General features: G+C 38.8%; 1 protein-coding gene across 12 annotated transcripts in view; it reads left to right on the top strand.

Moving 5' to 3' along the window:
- Positions 1–23,875, top strand: part of LOC119795708 (adhesion G protein-coupled receptor L2-like) — a 141,942-nt gene that overhangs the window by 66,846 nt on the left and 51,221 nt on the right. For 8 of the 12 annotated variants that reach the window (XM_038303864.1, XM_038303856.1, XM_038303857.1 and 5 more), the window contains exons 5-7: positions 98–112; positions 2,535–3,335; positions 21,595–21,894. In XM_038303864.1, coding sequence (XP_038159792.1) covers positions 98–112; positions 2,535–3,335; positions 21,595–21,894 — 1,116 coding nt within the window. The remainder of the gene's footprint in view (positions 1–97; positions 113–2,534; positions 3,336–21,594; positions 21,895–23,875) is intronic. The other 4 variants (XM_038303865.1, XM_038303866.1, XM_038303863.1 and 1 more) reach the window with 1 other exon arrangement.

The following is a 23,875-nucleotide window of genomic DNA, read 5'->3' as shown; positions in this document are numbered from 1 at the left end:
CTAACTCTCCTTTTTTTGTATCTACTAGTTAACTCATGATAATCTTTCTCTCCCTTTTGCACTCTTCTTTTGCTTTCTTTTACACTGCCTGAAATAGAAGTGGAGCAAAAAGGTAAATGAGTGCTCTGGTCCTTCCCTCTCCTTTCACCCCACACCCCACCCCCCCACCTCTTTTTTGGCCTTCTTGTTCTGTGGTGTTGAGTACAGCTCCCCTCCCACTTCCTCCCACCCCTCACCTCCCTCCCTGATTGCCTTCTCCTGTCAAATTGTAAACCCATAGGAGGATGGTTTGCACCCGTGGAGCCCAAACGATTTGCAGAACAAAATTTCAAATGACAACCATGGTCACCAGACTAAGTTTCTTTTTGCAATATGAAAGAAAACACTGACTGTTTTCGTTTTCCATTCATTCTTGGGACCCCTCATGTAAGCAGTGTAATACTCCACACCCACCCAACCAACTACCTCTTAATTGGCTCAGTCTCGGTTTGCCTGGCCCAAGTACTGCTGCACCCATAGCACGTGATGTGAAATAACTATGATGGCTGAGTGAGTTTGGCACTGCCTAAGGAAAAAAAAATGTTGGAGAAGGGGGAATAATTTCCCTGTATTGCCTTTTTTTATCCAGAACAAATTAATTCTTATTGCAAACTTGCTGCAGCCTCCCTCACCCATCAGTGGTAACACTGTCTTTTGTCTTTTGCTACAGAAGTAGTAAAAATCCTTTTCCAATGTTGTTTCTATCTATTACCCAACCTCCACTTTCATTCTTATTTTGTTTTACCTCTGCTTTGCTGCCCTCTCTACCATCCAATTGCTCCCTCTTACAACAAGATGTGAAGTCTGCTCCCTTTCCCTCATGTTACTCAATAACCTACAGTCATATGATAATGCATGTACAGTGTGTGCATACACAGTTGATATTGAAAAGTAACACATTGATATTAACATGCCAGGTCTTTGTGGCGTAATTAATGAGACCATGATAAATCATCTGAGATCTTTTTTTTTTTTTACCATTAATGTGAGATTTATCCTGCACAACTCAATATTTTAAGGAGAAGTATAGCATATTTAAAAGCTGCAATTCTTATACAAAAACTGGAGCTAATACTTTGTTGAATGATTCTTTTGATCATTTTCAGCATTCAGTCTTTTCCTATAGGAGCCTTTTATCTTTTCGATTTCTCAAAATATATCAGATTTTGAAGACATCTCTTGTTTGCAGCCCCCTTCAGAAAAAAACCCAAAAGATTTTTGCTCGACTTGGCTCTAAACTCTGGCTGGATCATTGAAGCACTTCTGTACATCTTTGAGTTTTGTATCAGTTTTGAGTTAAAACTGACTGGTGCCTTTGTAAACGTCTAGTAGTCTGAGGAAATATAACCCCAGAGCATGATAGTGCCACCACCATATTTGACTAGAGATGGTGCTTTAATGATGTGCTCTTTCATCAGTCTAGATCTGTGCAGACCACAGGAGATTATTGCAGCAGATAAAATAAAACAACAAGACTAATAAGACATTTCTGCAGCTCCTTCAATGAGACTGGCAGACTCTTGCCAGCCTTCCTAAACCGATCCCCATTTTGTCTTTTTATCTGTAATGGTAAAACATGAAGAGCTAGCTAAGCACCTGCAAAGTTGTTCCCAATGATTGGCTCTTTGATACCTTTGATACCCTTACCTGATACCTTTTTGATACCTGACTGATACTTGTTATCATTATAAAATCCTTCATAACATCTTTGTGTAGTTTTACTTAGGTAAAGGAACCAGATGAAGCAATATCCCAATAATTCTCATTTGGCTGAATTTCATTTGCTATCTAACAGATTCACTATAAATGACCAGAAGTGAGCACGCAAGAAGACTGAATGCTGTAATTAAGTAAAATGATCTTTCAAGAAAGCAATAAATTAAATGTGTGTGCACCTGTAAAGTCATCTTTTTTAAATTTTTAATTTTTACGGATACGAGTGTTTTTCATTTGAATATTAAAGGTATTTGTCATATTAAGACTCTGAAAGGTTTTGTCATGGTCTCCAAACCCCTGGCATTTTAATCTGGTTGTTTACAATTTATAGCCATTGTACCCAGCTGTTTGTGTGTCATTTGACTTTTAAAGACAGGCTGGTATTGGATAAATATATATTCAAAAATATGCACACAAAACAAAACACTGTGAATTCTCCTTTCGCCACTTCCCATGTCTTTCATTTGCAGGACTTAAAAACTTTTTTCGTTTACATTTTATTCGTTTTGTCCCTGGTACAGTGTAGCAGCAGCCCCTTGAGATGCAAGCTCTATTAACCTCACATTTTTCATCCCGAGTAGTCACTTTGACACGTACATATGTCCTCCCCCCTCCTTATTTGTACTAAAGCACTAGTCAAAAGCTTCAATGTCCCTGATCCCTTTGTTCTGTACTTGCGTGGCACAGCTGTGAGAATTGTACCTGTCAAACGTATAACATTTGGGGATTTTAATATTCTGCTGTGTTATATTTTTGTTTTCGCTCTCCTCTGTCACCAGTTTTCATTTGTCCGGGGACTCTGAAGGGCATAGGAGCCGCCACCTTCCTGTTCGAGGCCGAGCAGCAAGCAGGCTCATGGTGCAAAGACCCGCTACAGGCTGGAGATAAGGTCTTCTTCATGCCTTGGACCCCTTACCGCACGGACACCCTCATCGAATATGCCTCCCTGGAGGACTTCAAAAACAGCCGACAGACAACCACCTACAAACTGCCGCACCGTGTTGATGGGACAGGTTTTGTTGCCTACGATGGTGCCATCTTCTTCAATAAGGAGCGCACACGCAATATTGTCAAGTTTGACCTCCGCACACGCATCAAAAGCGGAGAGGCAATCGTTAACAACGCCAACTACCATGACACCTCACCTTACCGCTGGGGTGGCAAGACGGACATTGACCTTGCGGTGGATGAGAGGGGGCTGTGGGTAATCTACGCCACAGAGCAGAACAACGGACGCATAGTGATAAGCCAGCTCAACCCCTACACCCTTCGCTTTGAAGGCACCTGGGACACAGCATACGACAAGCGCTCGGCCTCCAATGCCTTCATGGTGTGTGGCGTGCTTCATGTGGTGCGCTCCACCTATGAGGAGAACGAGAGTGAGGCCAGCCGCAGCCAAATCGACTACATCTACAACACCAAGCTGAACCAGGGCGAGTACACAGACATCCTCTTCCCCAATGAGTATCAGTACATCACTGCAGTGGATTACAACCCCAGGGACAACCAGCTATACGTGTGGAATAACTTCTACGTCCTGCGTTACGACCTGGACTTCGGGCCGCCGGATCCTGCAGAAGGTAAGGGAGGGTCTTCGTTTTCAGACATAATCCATTGTCTTTATAAAAACTCCTCTAATGTTTGGCAGTGGCTTTGGATGTCACAGACGCTTTAAATTCTCGATGTGTAAGGGAAAGAGTCTTGTTTTATTCTTAGGGAAAGGCCTCTTTTGCTGAACAAAATTCCAGATTCACCTTGGATGAACATATAACCCTTGCTTTGATTGCAGCACAAAAAAAAGAAACACAGAATAAAAACACATCTTTATTAGCATATGGCAGTTGAGATGCTCAGTCCAGCAGATTTTCGGACCCGATCAAATTTTTCAATCTGAGGCCTTATCCTAAACCATGATCTATTCTGCCCCCTGAACTTCTCTCTCATTCAGGGAACATGTAGGAAAAGGCTGTTGCACACTGTGACAGAGGTTATTCTATCCTCTCTGCCTCAGGACTGTAATGTGTTGCCATGGTTACCACTTCAACTTTAGCTGTGGCCATTTTTTACATTTTTTTTTGTAACAGATGAGGTGATAATTGGCAACCTATTGTGGGCTAATATTTTTCAAAGGCACGTTATGAAGCGCACAGTGCATCTGTTGCAGCAGAAAAAAACGGTGTGAAAAGGAGATCTATTACAGTGAAGAATCCTGTCTGGCAGTTAACCGGCTTAAATTAATCTGTGAAGTGCTGAGAGGCGACACATGTGTCATCAGACAGGGACATTACATCAGGCTGATAATGGCTTTAATTACTTGACAGAAGCCTATTTATCCCATAAGTCTTCTGTATAAAGAGGGGGAACAAGAATCTTGACCTGACTGAATGATATGTTAGAGGGTCAGGTTACAGCCCCTCCTCAAACGGCTGTTACTGATCAGGACTGAACTGCTACTTAAGAAGAATGTTTTGGTGGTATTATTATTAATTAATGCAATAAGGAGATCAGTTGTAATTTGTCTCATTATAATACTTCCACAAAGTTTAAACATGGATTTGATAATTTTAAATGTATGGCTAGGTATAGAAAATTTTGGCTTCACGACCTAGTTTTTCCCTACATAAAAGGAAAAAAACAGGAATTTCTAGTTAAGGAACGTTTATATTAAACATCTGTGTTTGTTTTTCTTTTTTCTTTTTTTTTTTCGGCAAGCTCTCACAATCTTCCAATAGTAATAAAATAAATACATTTTTAAAACTTTTTAGCTTCTCTGCCATATTAGATCAGTCTTTGGTGCACTGATTAACTGATCTTGTGTATAGAGATGGCATTTTTTTTTTTGTTATATTGCAATATATAGATAAGATGTTTGTTTCATGTTTTGTATTGCTTAGTGTCCTCCAACAAGCGCCACAGAGCACAGTTACATTTTGTATTGAAGAGGATTCTGATATCTGTGCAAGGTTTAAGCATCTATGAGATTCCATCCAACAACCTTGATAAACTTCCTGCACACAGGGTTAGTTTATGTGGGTTTGGGTGTCCTAGCGAAAAAAAACATATAACTAGCATAAAAAATAGTTAGGAATGAATCTTTAGAACAGGAAAGTAGATTTTGTTTGTTTTTTCTCATAAATCTACTTTTTGTTTGTCCTCTTTCTGAAATGACATTTCAATATAAAAGGGGGTATGAGCACACACTTAAAGCTGCCTGTTTGTACATCTAACTTGTTTGGGGTCTGATCAGTTTTGTATTGCTTATCTACATAATTTATATCCATCCATCCATTTTGCGTCACGCTTATCCCTGCTGGGGTTGCAAGGGGTGCTGGTGCCTATCTCTAGTTGTCAATGAAAGGCAGGGTACACCCTGGACAGGTCGCCAGTCAATCGCAAGGCAACCCAGAGACAAACAGGACAAACAACCATTCACGCACAAACTCACAACTAAGGAGAGGATGCCTATTAACTTAACAGTAATGTTTTTGGACTGCGGGAGGAAGCCGATGTACCCAGAGAGAACTCACACATGCACAGGTAAAACATGCAAGCTCCATGCAGAAAGAACGCGGGCCAGGAATCGAACCAGGAACCTTCAGGCTGCAGCACTGCTACCGACTGCGTCACTGTGCAGCTCTGACATCATTAATATCCAACAATCTAATTGATATAAATAATAATAATCTAATATATAAATAATAGAAAATTTGCCTGTCACTTTAATGTGAACCCAACATTTTGGGGGGTTTTCTTTAGTTGTTTACTATGGAAACTATCAATTCCTAAGACTTGGAATGCAGTATCCAACTAATATTGAAGTCCTTTGCTGCCATATTGCACAGACTGATTGTGTGGTAATACTTTTGGCATACATTGAGCAGACCCTCTTAGGATTTTTGTTTTACTCTGAATATTTGGGAAGGGGGTTGCCAAAGGGCTTGAAATCTGATTCCTAACCAATGTTATTGAAAAGAAAGATTTGGGGAGAGGTTGATTTTCGAATTGAGGCTGTGTGCTCCTGAACTTTGGCCCCTTGTCAGCACATCTTGTTTGTTTTCCTGCCGTTTCCCCGGGAATCTCCAAAGCCTCAATTAAAAGTATGTTAGAGTTGATATGAAAACTACTCGAACTTTGATGAGTTCGCCATGCGTGCAAACTGTGAGCTCAACTGCTCACATCCTGATTTATGTAAATGTAATTAACAACTGAATTATCATAATTACCCTCTATGTCTCTAAAGAGTCTTGGGGAGAGGAGGGAAGTAGCCATCACAAAGCATTTCAAGTGAAGGGTTTAATGTGCTCTCTCAGCTACTGTAATGCCTGGGTAAACATAAATGCCACATAGGCACAGCATTGCTACTTGCTGCTGTGACACAACACAGTTGTTGATTTCCCCCATTAGTCTAAGAGCTAGTTTCATGCTACGGCTCTGTCACTGGGATCCATTCAGAAACCTGTCTGTGCTGCAGAGCTTGTCACAGCAGATCACTGAATGTGTTTTATGAGAGCATTTAGTAATGTTGTGTTCTAAAGGAGGCAGAATCTGAGTATGCCAAGGCCATCAGCAGCCGCAGTAGCAGTACGCTCTGTAAAGGGCTCTTGAAAATAATTGGTCCTTGTTTGTAAGTTTTTTTCTCACTTTTCCCAGATCTAACCTTTAGTTCTGTACTTTGCAGCTATTAAGAATTATTGCTAGCTGCAATATGTCACTGAATTAAACACCCTTTTCTGCAGGCTAGTCTAATCACGCTGAAACAATGTCTCACTCTGTGATACTGAGGAGTATTTGAGGTGTAGAATAAATTAATTGTCCCCATTAAGATTAACTGACCACAGAAGGTAGTTACATCAAATCCAGAGCATCTTTTTTTGGGCTGGGATGCTGTGTGTCGGCAACAGCTGGCGTTGACGTCCTTTTCTGTTGGAGTCGTCAACCTTGGCTGCAATAGTTGCTCCAGAGTGGCAATGGAACTGCAGTAGGATTACATATTCATTTTAGGAGAGTTTTGGCAAAGTGATAAAAGCTAGAGATAATTGACCTCAGCCACTCGTCCGCTTCTTTACTTTGCAGGAGAGTCTGTATAACACTGCAGACTGCTCAATTCTGTCCTCTGGTTGAGGCGATTAGTGCGGGTTATTCCATTTATTGATCTCTCTGCTTATTGTTCCAAACCATTCACACAGAATTAGCCAAAACATCAGCGGGCTGCTAATACATTGCGAACACAAGCCGATATCGAGAGAGTACCCTTCCTCAGATGTGAGTCAAACCCCTCCCCCCACTAAAAAAGAAGAAAAACAAGGTAATTTCATTGTCTGTAGTTAGAAAACTTAGAGGGACATCAGTAATGCATTCTCTGTGATGTACAAAGGCATTAACTGATTTCTTAGGCAGTAATTGCAGAGAACATTTCAAACTAACAAGGAGAGAAAGGGGAAAATGAATTTGTCTTTGAGGTAGCATTGATTCGAGACCTTAAAGAGGAGAGGCGTAAAATTGATGGCTTTGTTCAAAAGGCTTAGCTCCTTGGAGCATTCTGGTAGAACTGAACAATAAGTGGGCTCTGTGTTAGCAAGGAGGAAGAAAAAGCCTCATCTTGCTATCCACATATGAATGGTAGTAAGAGTTTTTAAGTTAATGTTCCAGAATTTTTTTTATCATCTTTTCAAAAAATTAGATGCCAGAAATTCAGATTTTGTTGGATTTGTAATCTTGCAATTTTTTTTAAATTGCTTTAATATCAACCTTAAGACATCGCTTGCCAATTTACTTAATTTACTCATATGATCCAGTGTTATTTTTTGTATCCATTTGTTCCAGTAAAAAAAAAAGAAAATAGTCAGCCCAGTGTTACAGGGTAGGTTAATTGTAATTAATTTACCTGGCTTCCCTGATATAATCGTGGTCCAGATACCAGAGTCAAGGTATACCAAAGATTTTAAAAAATCCAAAAACACACAAAAGAAATTTATAATTTATAATAATATTTATAATAATAAAAAACTACCTTGGTGAATTTTTTCACTGTGTGGTGCAGAAGTTAATATAGCACTGTTCGTTCCCCATCTGATGCTGTTAACTGATAAAGTTTGCTATAAAAATTTGTTACCTAAAAAATATTAATTAATATAAAAAAAAAGTGATCAGTTCTCCTCTCGTAATTATGTTGGCCTGGTGAGAAAAGGGGAAACACTCAAGGGTGACTCGCAAACATCTTATTAAGGATGAATGAGGCTATTGTAATTCATGAATCTTTCTTTTGGTATTAACTAGACTGCACTTCCTAGATGTATTAGAAACCCCAACAACTCACCGGCTTAGCCATAGTAACTGTAACTTACCTAACATAAATATTCCACATATTCAATATTCTACATAAATATTCCAATAATGTACTTACTTCTTTAAGTATTTCTGATTACAAATTAACTTCAGTTCAGCTTTTGATTTAGCCTTGTGTGAGATAAACTTGCTTTGTCCAGTCAGGCCCTCGGATAAAGCTGGACAATAGCACCCTATAAAGGCTATAAAACTCCTATGTTTTAAAATCCTAGTTCAGAACCTGCGGGAATACGGTTTGCTTTGATGATCCTTTGAGGATTCAGTGGTAGGGGTAATATTTTTCTGTCCAAAAGAAAGAAAAATAAAGGAATTACAGGATAATGCTCTTTTGTTTTTTGGATCAAAGCACATGTCCCTAACCTTTAGCTGACTTTTACTCGACTTAGAAACTGTTCATTGAAGAACGTGGTGTTAGATAATGTGACTGAAATGTAGTGTGGAACCTTGGTTTTGATGCACTGCTTGATTGATATAAATAAAAAAATTATTTTTAGGTCCAACCTAACTTTCTTTTTTCTTCTTAAAATACAATATTACCATGAAACTGTGACACCTATCCAGCCCCTTTTCCACATTAGAGAAACTTTGTCTTTTGTTTTATCATTTTTTTCCTCCCCTGCCATGTTCTGGCTAAACCCAGCTTTGCGTTTCGCTCAGCTTTACTTCGCTTTCATATCTCTGTATGACACCTCCAGGTGAGTCTTGAAGACTGTGAACATTTATAGATGTATCGCACGCTAAGCCAGTGCTCCACGCTCTAAAGCATGTTTGGAAGCAGAAATAGAGTCAGAAGCAAAGGAAGTCAGGGGATTTGGAGCAGCCTTAATTGTTCTGCTTGCTGGATTACGGCAGGAGGCTGTTTTAGTGGACCTCATAGGTGTACATGACAGGGAGTTTCAGAGTGTTTTACTCAGAGTGTATTTCTGTCTCCACATATATCTTCCTGTCTACACGTATGTGTCTGTAGAGCAAGCTGCTTTGCCATCCTGAATCAGACTTGTCGTGTTGTGACCGTGCTACGCCTGCTGCTCCACAGTATTCGGTTTCTACAGGCCTCATAAATTACCCCACACAGACATAAGATATGTCAGACACAGCTTTTCTCGTCCATGGCTCTTTTAAGGAACAAATGTCAATAAAGCTTTCAACCCAATGATATTTTTTAGTCCTTTATTTATTCTTTTTTTTTTTAGAAGGACTGATGGCATGTTCCATAACATCAAATTTGGGGGTTCCTGGGTTACCTTGTAACTTCTTACAATTTCATGCATCCATCATTTAACTCTGAATCGAGCAGAAACAGTAGGGGTGCCTATAAAAAGCCTGATGCAAAATGTATGTCCTGTGGGATTTGTTTCTCTGTCATTAATTATCAACTCAAGCTCCAGGTAAAGAGGAGACTGAAGCTCAGCTTTCATCCTCTAAGACGACTTTGTTATTGAGTCAGACTATGCATGGATTTATGTACAGCCACCCGCATATGATATACATGGAGTCCCACTGTCACACACTCGTCTCTACTAAGCTGTTCAGCTGCTGGGCAAGCTTTAATGGATTTTTTTTTAGCTATTTTCTATTAAAAGGTTATAAGTAGTTATTATCTTACCTGCTGTAGATATGCTCTTGGTGTCTTCATTTAGTACAACTCAAGATTAGTTGGTCCCTGGAGGCTAAAGCCAATGGATAGGGTTGAAGCTGTTCCTACAGTATGAAATACTTTGGTTAAATGGATATAATTTCCTACAACTGCACTGTCTGTTAGATTTCAGGCAAAAACATTAAAATGGCTTAGCCTATAGCTTTTTGATGATTTTGTCATCATAGCCTACATTAAATTAAGATAAGAGAAGCCTATCACGAGCATGGCTCAGGAATTGCTGGGCTTAGTAGAGTTTTTATTTGCATCTACTGTTTTTTTTCTGCGCCGTTCTTCTTTTACCTCCTTTTTCAGTTTTACAAAAACAGAGCTGAGCTAAACCAAGGCAGAAATAAAAGCTCCTTTACTGTCACAGAGGATTCTAGAGCACAAAGGCTATGTAGGCATCTATGTCCGAATCTTTAAAAAAAGTTTTTATATTCAGTCCCATGCAGGTTTTTTAATCTATATTTTGCAAAATTCTCAGAACCCAAAACTTCGAACCCAGAATTCAGGCAGAGAGACTTAAGTGATTTATAATAGTATTTGACTGCTTGACAAATCTGCGACTCAGCAGCTTGGACAAAAATGCAGGAATCTCTGTAGAGGGAAAAACACAGGTTAGTGACCAAGTAACTCTGACGGAGGACAATTATCATGACAAGATCATGACAACTATACCTCAGTCATTTTGATTAAGTCCGATTTCCTATCATCTTACAAACAACCTTATAGTTTTTGCAAATGTTGCTGGTTACGCTGGGTTTATTTACTCAAGAAATGGAGTACGGAGATTATCCAATGACCATTCTGCAGGAAACATTAATTGGAACATTAGTTCCTGTTCTAGGGTAGGGACTGTCACACAGAGGATTGTATTATAATAGATGAAAAAACACAAAACAGTAGCATAATATATTTAAAATCTTAATTGCTTTTCTTTTTTTTACACTGCTTTGCTTTTCTATAATGCAGTTACTGGTTGGAAATGTGTGTGGAGACAGTTAGAATTTTATTGTTGACTACACATCTCTGGTCTTTGCAAAACCTTGATCTGCAGATTCCGATAGAATAATCTGAATAGATAAAAAGACTGTAGATAGCCTCATCTTTCTTCTGTTGGTGCTCATTCATTTATACATTTATATTAAAACAAAGTCAAATCAATCCGTGTGTGACAGAGCAGACACTGCAGAGCAGGGTTTTACATTTTGTTTTAAATATAATTATTATAGAGGCAGTAGTAAATTGTTTGTAGCATCTTATCTTAGTAACTTGATGCAGTTTTTTTTATTCCCAAGATACATTTTCTTTACCAGAACTCAGACGCATCAAAAAATGCTGCCAACATCCCTAAATGTGACAACATCCTTGATAGATAGGTTTAACACAGATACATTCACACAAAAACTACAAATTGACTGTGCTCTATTCAGCCTTGCTGTAAGCTGTGAAAATCATAGACATCTCTCAATCTGTTGTAAAAAGTACAATGTTTTATATATCTGTGATTCCTATTACTTCACTTTAAAAACCACCTCAGCAATCACAATAGCTAACTTTTAGTATGCTTCCAATGTTGCATAAAATGAAGGTTGTTCTGCTTGTCGGGCTCAGTGAAGTGCTTTCACTTATCTGTGGTCTAATGTATAAAACTTGCTTATATACAAAACAGGGCCTGAAACTGTATAGTGACTTCCATGCAAATGTCTTAATCTATAAAATAAAACTTGGCATGTAAAAAAAAAAAATCAATAAAAAAGACTGACCCATCTTTAAGAGTACGCACAATTTGGAGAAAAGGGAAATTGGTGACACTGATGGTGACTGAGTTGGGGAACTGAGGCCAGATTGCGTCATTATCCCTCTCGGACAATTGATTTTACTTCAAACGAAGCTTAACTTATGGATCAATGTCATCAGATCTAAAATGGCAGACTGATATATGCTTGCACTACTGAACCAGCCTGTCACACACAAAAAAAAAAAAAAAACAGCATTTGCATACAGCTTTATTCGACCCACTGGACCCACACATCCCTGTTAATCAAAGGGGTTAAACAAAGGGAGGTCTGTGCACATGGCTCCCATGTAGACAAATAGGGAAATAAGAAAAACTTCATAAAACATAATCAAGATTAAGCTCTGTGAGTTTTCAGCAGTTAGATTGTTTAATATATCAAAGCTTTTAACCTTTTAACAGGACATTACTTCAGACATCCAGAACTATGCTGCGTTCACACCGGGGGCAGCAAAAGCAGCAAAATCGCGTCTGCTGCTTCATTTTTGCTGCTTGTACCAGTGAATTCTGACGCGCGTCTGAAGCAGCTTTGCTGCTCTCGCTGCGCGGTCCAAAAGTGGCTCTGACGCGCGTTGGGCGGAGCTTCACTATCCTTTTCTCTGCCTTGCAGCTATATTTGCTGTGATCAGTGGGAATAAAGTAGTTTTAATATGTTTTTAAGTGAGAAAATACACCTGAAAACTTCATCAGTGCAGTCAGTTCATCCAGATTACAATCCTGCCTCCCAATATTATTTCTGTCGGAGCCGCTCAGACCCCCACATACCAGCGGTGCGCCGACAGAAGGAATCCATTCATCAGCAGCCTCTGGCCGGGTCGCCTCCTTGCGGTTTACCGCTGTGGCTGGTAGGTGTTTTTCATCTAAATAATCCGGTCTGCAGGCACCAGAATAATAAAAGCGAACATATTCTGCCGGCAGATGTATATATTTTAAGTTAATTATGCTTTAATAAACTGTTTAAGAGAAGTGATCAGAGCAGTCTGTGTCATCAGCGCTGTGTCTCTCTCCCAGCCAGCTCCCAGATCAGCTTCTCTGATTGGTTGACGCGGCGCGTCGAGCAGCAAAAATTCAATTTTTCCATCTCGAGCAGCAGCGCGTTTGCGGCGCGTCGCGCGCTTCAGATGCCAAAACGCGCCCGACGCGCTGCTTCGGCTGCTCAGACGCGCTGCTTCGGCTGCTCAGACGCGCTGCGCTTGCTGCTCGAAACGCGCCGCGGGACATTTTGCTGCGCCTTGACGCGCGTCAACCATTGACTTTGCATGTAAACTCGCTGCTTCTGTCGCGCCAGCTGCCCCCGGTGTGAACGCAGCATAACACAATTTACAAGACACAATAAAATGATTTTTTTTTATGTTCAGCATAGAGGTAACAGCAGAGAGATGTTGGGTCACTTGATAACTATTTTGTCTGGGTTAAAAATTGATTCTAAAACATTATCATTTCCTGCATGCTGCAGATGTCTATTTATTAATATACAAGGGGGATTAGCTGTGTAAGTGACTCATCTTTAAAACTGAAACTAATTAAAACAGCTTGATTTGACTGCAAGCTGTCACTCCACTTCCCTTAATAGCAAGCATTAGACAGCTTACAATCTATTTATTCATGTGTCTGTCTGGACAGGTAGAAAATACTCTGCCTGTGTAATTTAGATGAAAAAACCCCACATCTTCGCTAGTGGGGAAGTTTGAGATATAAAATCAAGGACAAACAGAATAAGCACTCTTCTCATCAGATGATTACGCTTTAATATTTTTTGCCATCTCCCTCTCAGGAATGACTCAAGGGGGCTATAATGTGATGAAACTAATTCTGCTTCATCTGCCGCATTTCGACTGATGATCTTGCAGGATGATATTCCTTCTTCCCTTTAGCTGTATTTTAATTTACACACTCTGCTTTGACACTGGTCACAGTCATTTTTCAAGTGCTCAATCTCCAACTGTCCCATTATATACGAGAGGTAATATTCACCATATGGCAACTGCGTGCTCTTTGGTGTCAGATTTCCTATAAAGAGTGACTTCACTGCCTCTTGAGAGGAATGCAAGCTAATTGGTGCAGCCCTCTTTTGGATGAGTGCTATCAGAGGACGCAAGGCTCTTACTAGAGGGAGTTGCTCTTTGCAATCAAAAGAAAATTGTAGAGCTCATAGTGTAGAGGCATCAGAATAAGCCTGCAGATGTGCTGCATTCTGAGCACATTACTTTGTGTAGTACAGAGGAGCAGTGCTGCATAGCTGACTGTCTTGATGTTACCCACACTTTGATTTGAAGACTTATGAGACGATGACTACAAGGGTCCACAAAGTCTTTCTTTGATTAAATAAAGTGAAACGATAGCGATAAGAGGAAGGAGAAGAGTGAATGAGGAGGATGATGACAAAGTGTCTAACAGCTTAAAAAACAGAGGCGATTGGATTTTTAGGGAAAAAAATTATTTTTTCTTTTTTCTTTGTAAAAAAATCCTGCTAATATATTTAGTAATACAGTTATGTGTTTCCAACTTAGATAGGAAAAAAATGAAAGAGAAACAAGTTCACAGTGCCAGGTTACAGTTTCTTCTCTGGATTAAAAAAATGACCTTCAGGATTTTATTTGATCAAATAAAAACAAATAAATCAATGGTCCTTCTAAGAAAGATTAAAACCTCTTTTTTTGTCACACTTGATAATCACACGATTACCGTTTTTATTGTCTGAACAATCTTAATTAATCCTTCATATCTCACTCATGTTCTTTAAAATAATGTATTCATAGTTTAAAGTTTTAGATTGTTAGATATAGAAATGTAATATAAATCACAGCTTGAGCTTTGGAGCATTAAACTATTAACCTAATTTACATCTCTTCTGTAATTACAAATTAGAGGTCTCGGAAAGCAAGCTGTAATTAAATTTGTCACCTGTCTGTTTGGTAGGAGCTCCATTAAAGCACCTTTCAACATTAATTTGATTTTCCTGAACTCTTACATAGATTCCCGTATATAAATATTATTTCTGAATGCTCAAAGGAATGGACCAAGTAGTTAGGATGCCTTTAATAAGAACATAATGAATTGGAGGTCAGAACATTTGCATCGATGCATGATATCTTATAAAACGGCAGCAGGACTTACCTATGGAGAACATTTACTTTTTTTTTCTTTATTCCATTTGTCTTTTTTCACGGTAAAGAGTCTTTCATGTTAGGCCGTTAGATTAAGAGTGTTATAAGAGTGATTGACTGCTGATCTCTAAGTCTTCTCTCATATCCTGAGGAATTGAGTTCTGTTAGCCTCATATCATGCAACAGGATAAAGAGAAAGTAAAAAAAGAATAATTAAATGCAAACTTCTTTATCTTATTTAGGGAGCATAAAAACGATCTTGCATTCTGAAACTTTGATCCACACCTAATGATGAGTGGGATCCTGTTTTTACCAGTGGGTAAAACTGGGTTTACCAGTTAAGAAGCCTGATGCTGTTGCTGATACAAACATACTAGACTCAGAGATCAGCCTCTGCCTGGATCTTTGATCTGTAAATGAATTTGGCCTTTTAAGATCAAAGGCATTTTTATTCAGGGAGGTTTTTAATACTTAAAAACCAGGTGGCACTTTGGATTTATCTATTTTGTTTGATATATCTAGTTTTTAACCTGATTTTATGTTTTGTTTTTCTTATCTCCCTATTTTTTATATACTTGATTTTGTTAAGCAATGAATGAACTGAAAAACAATTTCAGTACAGAAATATCAAAGGAGAGATTTAACAGACTGTTTGCAGCTTTACATATAAATATTTTATAGAGATTATAGTAAACAAGGTACGAGCTAAAATGCATTTTGCCCTCTTAGTTTTTAAGTGAACAAGCAATTTGTAGAAAACATTTCATTGACTGTCAATAAAAGTAGTAAGTACAAAATGCTAATTTACTTATGGGCAAATGTGAGTTCTTTATTAAAGATTCTTGTTGGTGTTCTGATTTTGAGCATACAGATACATGAAAAATACAATTTTAGGAAAAAAACTTACTTGAATGACATTTTAGAAGTAACTGTTGCAACCCAACAATCTGGGATGAATCATTTATTTAAAGTTTAAACTATTTATGGCATATGCCAATTTGACTTCAGCATCAGAGCATTTTTTACAAGTTCTGCTGGGAAATTTCTGCTTGGAAAACCTATATGCTCCATTACAGACACTACCAGCACCTATTGGCATGTCAACATTGAAGTTCATGGCAGTGTAATAGTAAAATGCCTGATTACGCATTTTATATTTGCAACCCTAAGATCTATAAATCAAAGCAACAGGGTATAACTTTTGACCCCATTAGTAGCTTAATTTGAGATGTATTAAATAACACTTGATGAGTATTAAATCTCGGTCAGGGTTTCTGTTCTATATGTCATTTGAGAGGGTCAGATCTGTGGCGGAATTGGTCATGTGACCCAGAGCACAGTTTTAAAGCAGTCTGAGTTCCTTTAAAACACGAGAGCTAACTAAGCTAAAAGTAGTTTATAGGCAGCAAACAGATGCCACTTACCTAATCAGACATTGGTTCTGTTCTCTGATGTAGGTTTTATCTATAGAGGCATGAATGTGTCTGTTTCTAAAAGCTGCTCCATGACCTGTATCTCCTGATTCAAAGTGGTCTACTATCAGATTCCAAAACATTGAGGGAGAGTGTTTAATTTTCTGAGTGTGCAGTGTTCAGTTGCCTTCATGCCTGAAGTCAGTCCTCGAGGGCCTCTGTCCTGCAGGATTTAAAGGTTTCCCTGCTTCGATACAGATGATTTCCATTGATAGCTGATTATCAGGCTTTGGGTGAGCTGCAATCATCAGAATCAGCTATGCTAAAGCAGGGACACCTCTAAAACCTGCAGGACAGCGGCCCTCAAGGTGACTATAGGCATGCTGGTACATGGAAGTTCAGAGGAAGCAAGCATTATGGCTAAAAGTTATAGGGTTGCTTTAAGAAAAGATAAGCTTAGGTTGAAGTTTTGCATCTAAATACAGTGCAGGAGATATTGAAGCACCTACCTTTTATAGTGCATTCACAACATAGGCAGTGGAAACGGCGAGAGCGATAAATTCAGTTAGAATTCCTATGCAAAATGTGCAGGGAAGGGCGGTGAAGTGCTACTAGATGGAGCTGAGTTGTCAAACAGCAGCACCGGATGGAAAGAGCGGAGCAGTGATTGCTGAAGTTGAAACGAGCTGAAGTTTTCTATTACCGTAAATGTCGAAACGGCAGCCAATCAGGGTATGGTTGTAGGCAAAGGTTTTTTTTCACTTAAAATGGAATAAAATAGATGGAAGAAATAAGGAATGCTCCCAAGAAGTCTTTAGGTGGCTTTAAAGAAAGTCGTTTTATTTTTGTCCTAAAATGACTGTTAATAGTCCTCACTTACCTCCAGCAAAGAGCCTGGTCTGTCACTGCCCACTTTTCAGAGCTTGGGTGTTTTCTAAAAATAATGGTCTCCCCTAGACGATTGAAAAGGGGTTCATAGATAACAATTTAGCAGCAGTCTACGATGTTAAGTTTCACCTGTGCTTTTATTGTGAAATGCTAACAGTGAGACCTTGGGTGCATTCGATTGTAGCGGCTATGTCCTCCAAGGACCCGGTCCATCTGGACTGGATCCTACGAGGTGGCTACGGAATGAAACTGGTCTATCCTTCACCAGCTTTCACCGCTCATACGCTCTGTCACCTAGCAACCTTGAATGTTGACTGATAAAGCAGGAAAAGAATGGATGCTGAACTTCTCACTACTGTTCTGGCTGCTAATAACAATTTCGAGGAGCTTCAGCAGCAGTACCGTTGTCACAAATATCAGATTTATAGTTCCCCCACTGCAAACATATTACAATCAGGTCTTAAATGTCAGCCAAATCTATTTGCACAGGGACAGATAAAAACCAATAAACAAAACATTACCTGCCATATACAAGACTCAATAACGATTTAAAAACAACTATTTTTTTTTTATTCAGACGGAACTATTTGCATTCTTTTAATGTATTAAACTGAACTTACACCACTATACTGTGCCATTCACCTTTTTCCTCTGAGCATAGAGCAGCTGGCTTGCTTAAACTTGCAATTAATCACAGGATATCCAAGGCTATATAGGATACACCTGACCTGTCCTTCAAAACGGGCAAAAAGAAGGCTGAATTTGAAGGCAGCATAATGAGGAGTCTTCCAATCTGAACAGGCCTTGGCACCGCGCTTCGACGTAATCGGACAACGAATCTGGCCTTCGGAGGATGTAGTTGCTGAATACGAACTCAGCACTTGACAGAAAATGACATGGGGTTGCCAGGGGTAACGGCAGGTCAAAGCAAAGGGCCTGAGAGGCTGGTGATTTACTAGATATTAAACTTAATATTATCATTTCAACCACTAGCTAAGGTAAACATGCCCACTGTTATATTCAATAGCAGTACAGGAATGATATGTAATGTAATGTAGGAAATGAGCACAGCAGTGACGTCTGCTGGGATGGTGAAATCATTGGCCGTGATTAGAAATAATTCTGTCTCAATAATTTTGATTAAATTCTGAGCTGAATGGGGGGGGCACTTCTCTGAGTGACCTAAAAAATTCTATAATATCCCTGAAACATCTTTTTTTGATTTATTTTATTTTTTTTTACAAAGTAAAAAAAAGTAGAAGCAAAAACCGTTCAGTCCACTTGCTGAGTTCATTCATCGGTTGGGTGCCAGCTTCATGTAGCTGAAGCTCCTCCCTTTTGATGATGCGGTCCAGGATGTAAACACTGTGCATCTGAAATGTAGAGCGGTGAACTACCTGCGGAGCGTGCGGAAATAGCCGCGTTCACCACCTCTCATCTGAACGCATAAGGGATGAATCACACATGTTTATTGTTATGATATCAGTATATATTCATCACTGTAACATACTCTGACTGCAGTATTAACTAAGTATTTAAGTTGTGCTGCACCTAGGATCAATATACTGGTGATATATGTTTTTTGCCTGTATTTGGTTGCAGTACAAAATGTTTCAAGAAAGTCAATAAGGAACCACTGCTAAGCACAATTATTGCATAATTATATATTCGATAATTATATATTAGATATTAGATAGCCCAGGGTATCTTAAACCTGGTCCTGAGGGTCCTCTGTCCTACTGTCTGTTTTAGGTGCCTCCACACACCAGACCGGAATTAACAGGTGATTAGCAGGCTTTTGAAGCATTTGATAACCACTGTTGAGGTAATTGCGATAATTTGAATCAGGTGTGCTGCAGTCGACACATCTTAAACATAAACGACAGTGTGCCCTGAAGACCAGGGTTAAGCTATACAGCAAGATACATATTTTAAAAATAAAATCAGTTAGAAAGATAAAATATGAATTTATTTTACACGTCAACATTAGCACCATTTAGTTAAGCTTTTTGTTATTTATGGTGTCAGTATTGTTATCAGAACATGGACAATATTTATTGGCTATTGCGTTCTGCTTCTCTAATGTTTAAAGCAGCATGTTCATATTTGGCCATAATGGACACACCATCAGTGTGAAAACTAAGGCTAGGCTGAATTTAGAGAATTATGAGGGCAGGGATCTCAAATGTATAAAAAAAAAAAAAAAAAAAAAAAAAAGGTGTTGCAGTGGCTGAGCCAAAGACAGGACCTTAAGCTAACTACATTGCTTTGATGGGACCTTAAAAGAGCTGTGCATAAAAAATGTCTGCAAACCACAATGAACTGAGGCCACGTTTTAAAGAGTAGTGGGCCAAACATTCCTCCACTGAGATATGAGAGCTTGATAAACACAGAAAATAACTGCTTCAAGTTATTGCTACCTAAGGTAGTTCTTTATGCTTTTGATTTCCGGAGCATTCCTTAACCTTTTCCATCAAAGTATACACCTGGTATGCTTTTGAAGAAATACAATCCTAAGAAGCTAAATATAACTTAACTTTTAAAGATGCATTTACTTTAGAAAAGTACAGCTTGAAAGTTTTATCTAAATTCTATTTTTTTATCAATAACATCTTATGCAGAATAGTAATAATTACAGTTATTATGGAAAAGCTGTATTCTATGTTTCCAGATTGTATTTAAAGGTGAATTTCTCTTTCAAGTGAAAGATAAAAATATATAAATTATTGTCAAAAATAAATATTTATTGCCTCTACCAGCTAGCGTCGATAAACCATTTAAAAGCACATATTGTATTTGCAACATTTTACAGCTAACTGTATCTTTAGTGATGAAAAAACATTTATTACTGCTTTAAAATAATTAAAAAGCAAACAATCTGCATGTTTCAATAATTTGCACAGAAAGAAGTCGACTGAGAGGTTTGAATCGGAGAAATCTGCTCCCAGGAGCAAGTTAATCAGGTGATGCAAGCAAGCTGTTACAAACAGCTGCGTATCAGGGTTTATATCAGCCTGTGGAAAAGCAGAAGTTTGCTCAGGTATGAAGAGGTTTAATATTCTGAAACCCAATTACACTTGCCCTTATATTGCATTATATGTGTCTATTGAATCAACCAAGTCAGCCTATGAATCTTCTCACTTTCCCTGACTCAATGAAAAAACTTTCCCCGCATTACATAACATCTAAAAATTTTTGTTCATTCTTATATATACACCATTGTTATATTGTAGCACTTTGAGAATCAATATTGAGTTTAAGATTAAAATAAATTGATTTAGAAAAAAAAGTACTGCAATGAATTTAAGATATATGGATTAAAAACATATTTCTTAGCTTGAATCCTAGGTCAATTTCATGGTTTTTGACTTCTTTTATATTATATGAATGAAAATGCAAACCTCAAGGGGGCGAGCTGCTAAAGGCTCAGCCCTGTTGACCTGGTATGCCTGTGAATGTGTGGGTGATGGCTATATGATCAGTAAATAGGTGCGAGTCAATTGGCCAAGGCTCGTGTAGGACAGGGAACAAAGATCACCCTGGGAAATGTGACATTTATGACACACCAGCATTTCCTTTTCTCATCATGGGCATCATTCACCACCCTATCATGCTAGGGTGGCCTCTTGGCCTCATCACAGATATCAGCTTTGTAATGAACTCAAATATTTTACCTGAATGAAGAAGCGAAGATCCCCCTGACCCGCTGATTGGTGTGAAACAAAAAATGTCGGCTCTGTCACTATTCTCTCCCCCCCCTGGGAAATGGAGATAGCTGTCTGATGATGGAGTGTCAGATAGCATGATATTGCATTTTCCCAAAAGCACCGGGGGAACATGTTGAAGACTATAGTGGCTTCTCGCATGGGTAGACATCATTGTGGGAAGCTGCTTTTATCTTAAAATACAATCAGCAGGTTGTGGGTAGAAATGTATGGCCTTTCAGCAGACAAGACGCTTTGGATACCCACAAAGACACACATACACACAAACACTCGCTGTGTTTTCTCTTTTTATCCATATTGACTCTTCATACTGTATTAAATTTATTGATTTCCCATTCCTGCTCTCATTTCCTAGTTATCTCCAGGCCCTCAGCTGCAGATATCAATCTGTGAGCTGGCAGTGATTTTAAGCAGGGACACACCTGAGTAATAGAGCAGACAGTGGTTGGATTGCACACTCTCTGGTGTGCCCAGTCACACACGGATTCACTTGGTAGGCGTGGACCGAATACGGTAGAATCGCATTATTGCTGATATATGGTTTTTGCTCGGGGCAGTGCGGTTCTCCTTCTGCGCTCCAGCTTTATCAAAGGGTAGGAGGCGAACAAGGCAGGGGGGGAAAAAGGTAAAACGCAGAAAGGCTTTGTCTTCATTGTTGACATTTAATCAGCCCAATACTGAGTCTACTTGGAAGGAATCACTGCTGTGTGAAAGATTGCCCTGCCGCTATTGCTTGTACTGCTTATTGGCTTAAGTAAAATAGAAATGGTGAAAGATAGTGTCACATTGTCAGATTTTTCCTGGTGTTGTTTTCTGAGCTAGAGGAACACAGGTGTTGTAATAAGTGAGACCCCTGTAAACCCTTTTATTATTAAAAAAGATCAAGAAACCACATCTTAATAGTTTAACTGTTCTGTCTCTCCAGTCCCAACCACGGAGGATGCCTCTGTTTCATCATCCATGCCCAAAACCACCCCGTTCTTCACTACCACCACCATGCCCACCCTGAGGGGGCAGGGTGATACCACTGGAGCAGGGGCGGATCCAAGAGAAGGAAGGATACTTTACGAGGACAGCCATGGGTCAGTCACAGCTGTGCCCACTGTGCCCGAGCTGCCCCCAACACCACGACGCTTCTGCGAGGCAACCAGGAGGAGAGCCATTGACTGGCCCCAGACACATACTAGCACCACCGTGGAGAGACCATGCCCTAAAGGAACCAGAGGTAGATACTTATTCTTTAGATTCACTTCCTCATTTTCTATACATTCCTGTGCAAAAAATAAAAAATAAAAACCCTCAAGAACTGGGATTGTAATGCAGAAGGATAAACGTGTTTTTGAATCTGTTGCAAATGAAATTCTACAGCTTCTGCATTCAGCTTTGCTCAGTTTTTCTTCTCTTTGAGTAGCGAGCCCCTGATTTTTTTTTCAGTCTTGCCACAAAATCAGACCAGCCTTCCCGTGTCTACCAAACAAGGGTATCATCCTTACCCTAATGCTGCTTCACACTATGGATGGTATAACAAGAATAAGATTCAATGAAAAAAACAAGTATTTTTGTTTTGTCCCCCTGCAAACCACAAACATGTCTGTTTTGGGTTTTTTATTTTAACATTTACTTTATTCTAGGTGGTTTTTCAGTCAATAGACAGTCTTAACAATCTACTGGTTGCTTGCAGTGCTTGTCAAATTACCATCAGTGTTTCAGCTGTTTCAATAACAGTAATAATAATGATAATTACAATAATAGCATATTTTATTTGAATGCCTTTTTTAATCAAAGTACTCAAACTCACCTTACATCTGTAAAAACAATAAAGCTATACAGTAGTTGAAGAAAAGACCAAACAGAAAACATAAAACAAGAACCAATGACGGGCTGGATAGTTGTTTTATTATTATTATTATTATTATTATTTTTTTTTTTTATATCTGAAACAGTCTTAGTTCTGATTTGGGCAACAGAATGAGAAAAGACCTGGAGGTTTTAAACTGATTTCTTCCGGGGACACAAAGAGGGGAGGATTGCAGTCAAAAACCCATTCAGTTAAAAGATGGCATCAAAATGTAAACTTGGGAACAAACTTTTCTATATTAGTCCTTTTCTTGCCAACCTCTTAGTATAGGTGGCATTAATGCTTTTGATGTTCCCAGTAGGTTCAAGGGTGTTATTTATTTTCAATAGGTTTGGCCTTGGTCCTAGAGTTATGAGATCATTTTGTGTATTTATTTTTTTACAATATTTCTGAGTAAATTAGTTAAACTAGAATAGCTCTGAAAGTCTTTGTTTATGTGGCAGATTAAACAAAATGAAAACCCTTTTATTAATTTGTCAGGTATGAAAATAGGAACACGAAAGCTTATCTTTTTACTGCTTCCGACTCAGCTAGCATAAAAGTCCTCTCCTTAAATCCTCAGAAAGTCTGTGATTAACATAAGTACTCTACAAAAAATTTTAAGCCTCTCTAATTCTCTTTGCCTAACTTTAAGTACAAAAAAAAGCTACAGATGTGACCATGTCCTATTTGTGTTGTTTTTTAATAATTTAATGAAAAACAACATGGAATGTAAAAAAAAGCACTCAAATCTAGAGTTTCTTGCCATCTTTGAATATGGGCTTTAATTCAGACATTTTATTAAAAGATTAAACATTTTGTCTATGTGATGTATGGGTACAAACAAATTTGTTCCCTAAGTTAGATCTACTGAGTTCTTTTGCATCTCTCTAAATAAGTGTAACACGAAAAAGCTAATTTTCACTCATTTATTTCAAAAAGTTTAGCGCTTAGGTAGATACACTATATTGCCAAAAGTATTTGCTCACCCATCCAAATTATTGGAATCAGGTGTTCCAATCACTTCCATGGCCACAGGTGTATAAATTCAAGCACCTAGGCATGCAGACTGTTTTTACAAACATTTGTGAAAGAATGGGTCGCTCTCAGGAGCTCAGTGAATTCCAGCGTGGAACTGTGATAGGATGCCACCTGTGCAACAAATCCAGTCGTGAAATTTCCTCGCTCCTAAATATTCCACAGTCAACTGTCAGCTGTATTATAAGAAAATGGAAGTGTTTGGGAACGACAGCAACTCAGCCACGAAGTGGTAGGCCACGTAAACTGACGGAGCGGGGTCAGCGGATGCTGACGCGCATAGTGCGAAGAGGTCGCCAACTTTCTGCAGAGTCAATCACTACAGACCTCC

Source organism: Cyprinodon tularosa, unplaced genomic scaffold (genome assembly GCF_016077235.1).
Source record: "Cyprinodon tularosa strain WSP-4 unplaced genomic scaffold, ASM1607723v1 ctg52, whole genome shotgun sequence".
Taxonomy (NCBI): domain Eukaryota; kingdom Metazoa; phylum Chordata; class Actinopteri; order Cyprinodontiformes; family Cyprinodontidae; genus Cyprinodon; species Cyprinodon tularosa.
The sequence above is the reverse complement of the archived record's forward strand: the minus strand, read 5'-3'. Positions and strand labels throughout refer to the sequence as shown.